This window comes from Pristiophorus japonicus, chromosome Y (genome assembly GCF_044704955.1).
Source record: "Pristiophorus japonicus isolate sPriJap1 chromosome Y, sPriJap1.hap1, whole genome shotgun sequence".
Classification (NCBI taxonomy): domain Eukaryota; kingdom Metazoa; phylum Chordata; class Chondrichthyes; family Pristiophoridae; genus Pristiophorus; species Pristiophorus japonicus.
The window spans coordinates 38,155,080-38,165,079 of NC_092011.1; the positions used below are offsets into that span (position 1 = coordinate 38,155,080).

The 10,000-nt window shown below is 53.9% G+C and overlaps 1 protein-coding gene across 1 annotated transcript in view; it reads right to left on the reverse strand.

Annotated features, from left to right (window-relative positions):
- The window catches only part of LOC139241122 (inactive dipeptidyl peptidase 10-like), a 104,521-nt gene that overhangs the window by 65,365 nt on the left and 29,156 nt on the right, over window positions 1–10,000 (reverse strand). Inside the window, exons 4-7 of the mRNA XM_070869817.1 lie at window positions 9,732–9,823; window positions 7,480–7,527; window positions 2,395–2,513; window positions 589–636 (exon numbers count right to left, since the gene is read on the reverse strand). Coding sequence (XP_070725918.1) covers window positions 589–636; window positions 2,395–2,513; window positions 7,480–7,527; window positions 9,732–9,823 — 307 coding nt within the window. The remainder of the gene's footprint in view (window positions 1–588; window positions 637–2,394; window positions 2,514–7,479; window positions 7,528–9,731; window positions 9,824–10,000) is intronic.

Consider the following 10,000-nt stretch of genomic DNA (forward strand, 5'->3'; position numbering starts at 1 on the left):
CTCCCCTCCCCACCAACCCCTCCCTCCCTCCCTCCTACCTCCCCTCTTCCCCTCCCCACCAACCCCTCCCTTCCCTCCCTCCCTCCACCTCTCCTCTTCCCCTCCCCACCAACCCCTCCCTCCCCTCCCCTCACCTCCTTCCTCCTTCCCACCAGACCCTCCCCTATCCTCCTCTCCTTCCCCAATTTCCCCTCCCCTTCTTCTCCTCACCACCCTCCCCCTCCCCAAAGTCCTCTCCCTCCTCCCTCCCTCCCCACCCCTCTCCTTCCCTCCCCCACCATCCCCTCCCCTCCCCTCCCCTCCTCTCCCCATCTCCCCACCATGCTACAGGCTGCAGGAAATCGGCAAATATCCTGGGGGTGTGGGGCGGGGTACTGTGGGGAGGGGTGAAGGGGCCACACTCACCTCTGGGCTCTGTGGTCGGTGTACAGTGTGTGTGGGGAGGGAGTTGGGTGTTGGGGGGTACTGTGGGGAGGGGTGAAGGGGCCACACTCACCTCTGGGCTCTGTGGTCCGGTGCACGGTGTGTGTGGGGAGGGAGTTGGGTGTTGGGGGGTACTGTAGGGAGGGGTGAAGGGGCCACACTCACCTCTGGGCTCTGTGGTCCGGTGCACGGTGTGTGTAGGAACCCCGAAACCTGCAGAACAGAGCGAAGGTGGAAAGTTTGTCAGAGAGAGAGGTAAAAGCACACGCACACATATAGAACTAACGGGGGTGATTCTGCTCGCCCTCGCCCCACTCATCCACCTACAACCCCCCGAGATCTCTGCGTCCTCTAACTCTGCCCTCCTGACCATCCCTGATTATAATCGCTCCACGATTGGTGGCCGTGCCTTCTGTTGCCTGGGCCCCAAGCTCTGGAACTCCCTCCCTAAACCTCTCCGCCTCTCTCTCCTCCTTTAAGACGCTCCTTGAAACCGATCTCTTTGACCCAGCTTTTGGTCACCTGTCCCTAATATCTCCTTCTGCGGCTCGGGGTCAGATTTCTGTCTGATTTACGCTCCTGTGGAGCACCTTGGGATGCTAAAGGAGCTGTATAAATGCAAGTTGTTGTTGTAGCTGGCCCACACAGACTGGTATCAATCCCCAAGTGTGTTGGCATCTCAGAGGACAGTGGGGGGGGGGGGGGTTTGGGGTGGGAAACATTAATCTTGGCCTCAAGATCCCTGGGATGGGGGGATTGTCCTATGAGGAGAGATTGTGTAGACTGGGCCCATACTCTCTGGAGTTGAGAAGAATGAGAGGTGATCCCATTGAAACACACCAGATTGTGAGGGGGATTGACAGGGGAGATGCAGGGAGGGTGTTTCCCCCGGGCTGGGGAGTCTAGAACCAGGGCGTCACATCAGAAATAGGAGCAGGAGTCGGCCATTCGGCCCCTCGAGCTTGCTCCGCCATTTAATACGACCATGGCTGATCCGATCATGGACTCAGCTCCACTTCCCCCCCCCGCTCCCCATAACCCTCCAAAAATCTATCGATCTCAGCCTTGAATATTACTCAAAGACTGAGCCTCCACAGCCCTCTGGGGCAGAGAATTCCAAAGATTCACCCCCCTCTGAGTGAAGAAATTCCTCCTCATCTCAGTCCTAAATGGCCGACCCCTTATCCTGAGACTGACAGTTCAGAGAAGGTTCACTCGGTTGATTCCGGAGATGAGGGGGTTGACTTATGAGGAAAGGTTGAGGAGGTTGGGCCTCTACTCATTGGAATTCAGAAGAATGAGAGGTGATCTTATCGAAACGTATAAGATTATGAGGGGGCTTGACAAGGTGGATGCAGAGAGGATGTTCCCACTGATGGGGGAGACTAGAACTAGGGGGCATGGTCTTAGAATAAGGGGCCGCCCATTTAAAACTGAGATGAGGAGGAATTTCTTCTCTCAGAGGGTTGTAAATCTGTGGAATTCTCTGCCCCAGAGAGCTGTGGAGGCTGGGACATTGAATATATTTAAGGTGGAGATAGACAGATTTTTGAGCGATAAGGGAGTGAAGGGTTATGGGGAGCGGGCAGGGAAGTGGAGCTGAGTCCATGATCGGATCAGCCATGGTCGTATTAAATGGCGGAGCAGGCTCGAGGGGCCGAATGGCCGACTCCTGCTCCTATTTCTGATGTTCTTATGCTCATCCACCAGGCTCACAATCACCTGCCCCATCGTGGATCCCCCAAACCCAACTGGCTGGGGTTTTATTGAGTCTTGTGACGATCAAGTGACTGGCTAAGCCCCTCCCAACTCAACAGCTCTAGCCGCCTGTGAGCATCCTCATAGATTGAATGGTGGAGCAGGCTCGAGGGGCCATGTGGCCTACTCCTGCTCCTAATTCTTTGTTCAGAAACCCTGCGCTGGACGGAAAATACCCAACCACATCTATAATGAGGAAAAATCTGCACTCACCCTGACAATGCAGAACAAAGTGTGCCAGACTCGGGCTGAACTGGATATCGGAGTAGGTGCAATTCGGAACAAGGCCACAGGTGATGCACCTTCTCTGGAAGGAGCTGGTGGTGTCAGCACTGTGTGGGGAAAGCAGAGAGAGAGAGAGAGCTCCCTTATTCATTCCCAGGAGCACGGCGCAGCATCGGGTGTTGCCAGGGGTGGCCAGCAGTAGTTCGGGGAAATCATGGGCACACAAGGGGGTTAAATCACACGCACACACCCCTCACTCTACACCAGCCCAACCTTCAAGCTGGTTCACTCTCCCCATTCCCACAGCAGAGCACTAACTGTCCTGCCTCTGAGTCGGACTGGACGTGTGTGCGAACAGCCAGTCCAGGATTGGAGACAGGGGTCGGGTTTCTCAGACGGGTAGGACATGGGTTACAGGGATCAAGGCAAACCTCCCCTTGCACCAACAGGAATTCACCCTGAGGGAGCGCCGCACTGTCGGAGGGGCGGTACTGAGGGAGCGCCGCACTGTCGGAAGGGCAGTACTGAGGGAGTGCCGCACTGTCAGAGGGGCAGTACTGAGGGAGCGCCGTACTGTCGGAGGGGCGGCAGTACTGAGGGAGCGCCGCACTGTCAGAGGGGCAGTACTGATGGAGTGCCGCACTGTCGGAGGGGCAGTACTGAGGGAGCGCCGTACTGTCGGAGGGGCAGTACTGAGGGAGCGCTGCACTGTCGGAGGGGCAATACTGAGGGAGCGCCGTACTGTCGGAGGGGCAGTACTGAGGGAGCGCTGCACTGTCGGAGGGGCAGTACTGAGGGAGCACTGCACTGTCGGAGGGGTAGTACTGAGGGAGCGCTGCACTGTCGGAGGGGCAGTACTGAGGAAGCGCTGCACTGTTGGAGGGGTAGTACTGAGGGAGCGCTGCACTGTCGGAGGGGCAGTACTGAGGGAGCGCCGTACTGTTGGAGGGGCAGTACTGAAGGAGTGCTGCACTGTCGGAGGGGCAGTACTGAGGGAGCGCCGCACTGTCGGAGGGGCAGTACTGAGGGAGCGCCGCACTGTCGGAGGGGCGGTACTGAGGGAGTGCCGCACTGTCGGAGGGGCAGTACTGAGGGAGTGCTGCACTGTCAGAGGGGCAGTACTGAGGGAGTGCTGCACTGTCAGAGGGGCAGTACTGAGGGAGCGCTACATTTAGGTTCCATCTGATTGTTGCGTTGAAAGATCCCAGATTGGAAGAGGAGTGGTGGTGGGTGGGGGGCTGGGGGAGTTCTCCCTGGACATTTTCCCATCTTGACCAACATTGGCAATGAAAACACAGTGGGGGATAAAGAAGAATTTGTCTACATTCACTGTCTCTGGATCAGGGAATTCCACGAGGCTCCAGAGAGGGAGTGGTTTCTCAGGGATCCCCTCCCTCGATGGGAGTTGGATGAGGCCAACTCGCGGTACAATTTTGCTCTGCAGCCCCCACTTTACCCCCTCCCCCCTCGCACTTCCTGTTAGAATCGGGCGTTACCCGTGAATATATCACCTGCACCTCCCGCGCTGGAACTTTCTCCGGCTGACTGGCTCCCTCGGTGATGTCGGAGCAAACATTGCGGCCAATCTCCCTATTGGGGGCCCATTTGTGGGACAACGACTCAAAGCCATGACGTAGCTATTGCAGAGCTAGTCACAGTGTGACACTGCTTCTTGCCAGTCATGTCACATCACGTTACACCTTGGCACGTCACGTCACATCACGTTACATCTCATCACGTTATATCTCGTTACATCTCGTCTTGTTACCTCACATCAAGTTACACCTCATCACGTCACATCTCATCACGTCACGTCACATCACAGCACGCTTTATCACGTTTTATCACATTACACCTCATCATGTCACATCTCACTATACCTCATCACGTCACATCTCGTTACATCTCATCAGGTCACGTCACATCTCGTTACATCTCATCAGGTCACGTTACATCTCGTTATATCGCATCATGTCACGTCACATTACACCTCATCATGTCACATCTCGTTACATCGCATCATGTCACGTCACATCACGTTACGCTTCATCATGTTACGCTTCATCACATCTCGTTACATCTCATCACGTCACATCTTGTTACACCTCATCACATCACGTTACATAGAAACATAGAAACATAGAAAATAGGTGCAGGAGTAGGCCATTTGGCCCTTCTAGCCTGCACCGCCATTCAATGAGTTCATGGCTGAACATGCAACTTCAGTACCCCATTCCTGCTTTCTCACCATACCCCTTGATCCCCCTAGTAGTAAGGACTTCATCTAACTCCTTTTTGAATATATTTAGTGAATTGGCCTCAACAACTTTCTGTGGTAGAGAATTCCACAGGTTCACCACTCTCTGGGTGAAGAAATTCCTCCTCATCTCGGTCCTAAATGGCTTACCCCTTATCCTTAGACTGTGACCCCTGGTTCTGGACTTCCCCAACATCGGGAACATTCTTCCTGCATCTAACCTGTCTGAACCCATCAGAATTTTAAACGTTTCTATGAGGTCCCCTCTCATTCTTCTGAACTCCAGTGAATACAAGCCCAGTTGATCCAGTCTTTCTTGATAGGTCAGTCCCGCCATCCCGGGAATCAGTCTGGTGAACCTTCGCTGCACTCCCTCAATAGCAAGAATGTCCTTCCTCAGGTTAGGAGACCAAAACTGTATTACATCTCCTTATATCTCATCATGTCACGTCACATCATGTTAAGCTTAATCACATCATGTCACATCTCGTTACATCTCATGTTATATCACATCACATTATGCCTCATCTCGTTATACCTCATAGAAACATAGAAATTTACAGCGCAGAAGGAGGCCATTTCGGCCCATCGTGTCCGTGCCGGCTGACACAGAGCTACACGGCCCTTGGTCAGTAGCCCTGAAGGTTACATATAAACCTATAAACAATGGCGGAAAGGTAAAGAGCACCCAGCCCAACCAGTCTGCCTCACACAACTGCGACACTCCTTATACTGAAACATTCTACACTCCACCCCAACCGGAGCCATGTGATCTCCTGGGATCACAAAACCCCGGCCAATTTAGGGAGAAAGAAATCTGGGAAAATTCCTCTCCGATCCATCCAGGCGATCGACACTAGTCCAGGAGATCCCCCTGGCCGTATTTGATTCCCTGCAGTACTTACCATTATATCTGCTCCGTCCAACAAAAGGTCATCCAGTCTAATCCCAATGACCAGCTCTAGGTCCGTAACCCTGCAGGTTGCTGCACTTTAAGTGCCCATCCAAGTGGTGAGGGTTTCTGCATCCACCACTCTTCCAGGCAGCGAGTTCCAGATCCCTACAACCCTCTGCGTAAAGAAGCCCCCCCTCAAATCCCCTCTAAACCTTCCACCAACCACCTTAAAACTATGCTCCCTCATAATAGACCCCTCCACCAATGGAAATAGACCCTTACTATCCACTGTGTCCAGGCCCCTCAATATTTTGTACACCTCAATGAGGTCTCCTCTCAACCTCCTCTGTTCCAATGAGAACAAACCCAGCCTATCCAATCTGTCCTCATAACTAAGATTCTCCAGTCCAGACAGCATCCTAGTAAATCTCATCCGCACCCTCTCTAGTACAATCATGTCCTTTCTATAATAGTGACCAGAACTGCACGCAGTACTCCAGCTGTGGCCTAACCAAAGTATTATAAAGGCAAGCATTCCGTATGCCTTCTTAACCACCTTATCCACCTGGCCTGCTACCTTCAGGGATCTGTGGACAAGCACTCCCAGGTCCCTCTGTTCATCTCCAATATTAAGTGGCCTACCGCTTAATGTGTATACCCTTTCCTTATTAGCCCTCTCAAAGTGCATCACCTCACACTTCTCTGAATTAAATTACATTTGCCATCATCATCATGTCACATCTCGTTACATCTCATCATGTCGAGTCACATCACGTTATGCTTCATCACATCACGTCACATCTCGTTACATTTCATCACGTCACATCGTTACACCTTGTCATGTCACATCTCGTTACATTTCAACGTGTCACGCCACATCTCGTTACATCTCATCACGTTATGCTTCATCACTTTATATTACGTTACACCTCCTCATGTCACCTGACATCTCATTACACCTCATCACGTCACGTCACATCTCGTTACATCTCATCACGTCACGTCACATCTCGTTACATCTCATCACGTCACGTCACATCTCGTTACATCTCATCATGTCACGTCACATCACGTTACACCTCACCATGTCACATCTCGTTACATCTCATCACGTCACGTCACATCTCGTTACATCTCATCACGTCACGTCACATCTCGTTACATCTCATCATGTCACGTCACATCATGTTACACCTCACCATGTCACATCTCGTTACATCTCATCACGTCACGTCACATCACGTTACACCTCACCATGTCACATCAGGTTACGTCTCATCATGTCACATTACATCACGTTATGCTTCAGCATGTCACGTTACATCCCGTCATTCACGTCACATCTCATTACACCTCACCATGTCACATCAGGTTACGTCTCATCATGTCACATCGCATCTCGTTACACCTCACCATGTCACGTTACATCACGTTATGCTTCAGCATGTCACGTTACATCTCATCATTCACGTCACATCTCATTACACCTCTGCATGTCACATCACATTACGCCTCATCAAGTCTCGTCACATCTCGTTACACCTCATCACTTCATGTCACATCACAGCATAATCCCAATGCGTGGAATTGAAATTGGCCCAGAGCTTTTAGCGGCAGAAAAACAGAGTGACAGATACGACCCTATCTCACTCCGCCCAATGAGGTGAACTCCCCCACCCTCAGCCCACGGCTGAAGGTTACAGGGCACTGCGCGGGTGGAGATGGGGGGGGAAACATTAGCGAGCGATAGTCCCACCAACGCCGCAGTCAGTGAGAAAGACTTTGGGAGACGTTTGAAGAGAAGGGAGGGAGAGAGAGCGGTGCTGGGGTCGTGGGGCAGGGCGCCCGGTGGCTGAACAAGCCCGGAACATTCTGCGCTCACCGTTCACGTGACGCCCTCGTACGTCCCGCCTCTGCTCACCTGTACAGGTGTCGGGTCCTGGGAGACTCCTCGGTACTTTGGAAGTAACTGTAAAGAAAACAATTCCTGATTTTCATTTCAGATCCACCTTTTTCTAATTTCAACGCCCCCCCGCTCCCCCACCGCTCCTACTTTCTCCCCCTCCCCCACCGCTCCTACTTTCTCCCCCTCCCCCACCGCTCCTACTTTCTCCCCCTCCCCCTCTGAACGACCCTCTCCCTGTGTCTCCACTGCCCTCACATTCTGTTGCCTCACTGACGATCTTTCAGTCATGGAATCACAGAATGATACGGCACAGGAGGATCCCATTGGGCCCGTCGATGCCCATGCTGTGCCGGTTCTGTGACAGAGCGACCCAATCAGTCCCACCTTTTGGCCTAAGTTAAAAACAACGTTTCCCCAATCAATTTGCACCAGCGTAACTCAGTTAGTTATGATTTTTTTTGTTAGCTAAGTTTTTTTTCAGCCAAAGGCGGCATAACCTGCCACCGCGCCAATTCTGGCCGTTTAGGCAAGTTTGGCCAGCTGAGGGTTACTCCAGTTCTGCTTTGGCCAGTGTACGTGGCCTCTGCAGAAAAACCTTCGAGAGTTAAATAAATCGGGACTGGTAAGGGAATGGGCCCCGGTAAGGGAATGGGCCCCGGTAAGGGAATGGGCCCGGGTAAGGGAATGGGCCCGGGTAAGGGAATGGGCCCGGGTAAGGGAATGGGCCCAGGTAAGGGAATGGGCCCCGGGTAAGGGAATGGGCCCAGGTAAGGGAATGGGCCCAGGTAAGGGAATGGGCCCGGGTAAGGGAATGGGCCCCGTGTAAGGGAATGGGCCCAGGTAAGGGAATGGGCCCGGGTAAGGGAATGGGCCCGGGTAAGGGAATGGGCCCGGGGAAGGGAATGGGCCCGGGTAAGGGAATGGGCCCCGGTAAGGGAATGGGCCCCGGTAAGGGAATGGGCCCGGGTAAGGGAATGGGCCCCGGTAAGGGAATGGGCCCGGGTAAGGGAATGGGCCCCGGTAAGGGAATAGGCCCGGGTAAGGGAATCGGTCCAGGTAAGGGAATGGGCCCGGGTAAGGGAATGGGCCCGGGTAAGGGAATGGGCCCGGGTAAGGGAATAGGCCCGGGTAAGGGAATCGGTCCAGGTAAGGGAATGGGCCCGGGTAAGGGAATGGGCCCGGGTAAGGGAATGGGCCCGGGTAAGGGAATGGGCCCGGGTAAGGGAATAGGCCCGGGTAAGGGAATGGGCCCGGGTAAGGGAATGGGCCCGGGTAAGGGAATGGGCCCGGGTAAGGGAATGGGCCCGGGTAAGGGAATGGGCCCGGGTAAGGGAATGGGCCCGGGTAAGGGAATGGGCCCGGGTAAGGGAATGGGCCCGGGTAAGGGAATCGGTCCAGGTAAGGGAATGGGCCCGGGTAAGGGAATGGGCCCAGGTAAGGGAATGGGCCCGGGTAAGGGAATGGGCCCCGGTAAGGGAATGGGCCCGGGTAAGGGAATGGGCCCGGGTAAGGGAATGGGCCCGGGTAAGGGAATGGGCCCGGGTAAGGGAATGGGCCCCGGTAAGGGAATGGGCCCGGGTAAGGGAATGGGCCCCGGTAAGGGAATGGGCCCGGGTAAGGGAATGGGCCCGGGTAAGGGAATGGGCCCGGGTAAGGGAATGGGCCCGGGTAAGGGAATGGGCCCAGGTAAGGGAATCGGTCCAGGTAAGGGAATGGGCCCGGGTAAGGGAATGGGCCCAGGTAAGGGAATGGGCCCGGGTAAGGGAATGGGCCCGGGTAAGGGAATGGGCCCGGGTAAGGGAATGGGCCCGGGTAAGGGAATGGGCCCGGGTAAGGGAATGGGCCCGGGTAAGGGAATAGGCCCAGGTAAGGGAATGGGCCCGGGTAAGGGAATGGGCCCGGGTAAGGGAATGGGCCCAGGTAAGGGAATGGGCCCAGGTAAGGGAATGGGCCCGGGTAAGGGAATGGGCCCGGGTAAGGGAATAGGCCCAGGTAAGGGAATGGGCCCAGGTAAGGGAATGGGCCCGGGTAAGGCACAGATCAAGGCTCCACCACCAAAACTAAAGGACAGGTTAGGCTGCACCAACATGAAGAAACCAAACGGGGAAACTTAGAACATTTGTTGTTGACGTACTTGGGCCCCCGAAAAATGCGCGAACTCTTCAGGTACGCCACAAAAAACTTTGGGGAAAATTGAGCTCAAGAGTTTGGTTTTTTTCAGAATATTTCTGAGGGCAGAAATGAGATAAGATAATAAAGAGGTTTACATTTGTTGGGATTCTTCATCATAGGCGACGAGTGATGTCACATCCCAATTTCCCGACGTGATGAAGCGACAGGTGTGCTGGGAACCAGGAGACTAGAAAACAGGAGAGTTAGTGAGAGAGACACAGTGTGAGAGAGAGAGAGAGAGAGTGTGAGAGAGAGAGAGACACAGTGAGAGAGAGAGAGAGAGAGACACACACACAGTGAGAGAGAGAGACACAGTGTGAGAGAAAAGAGAGAGAGAGAGACAGTGTGAGAGATAGAGAGAGAG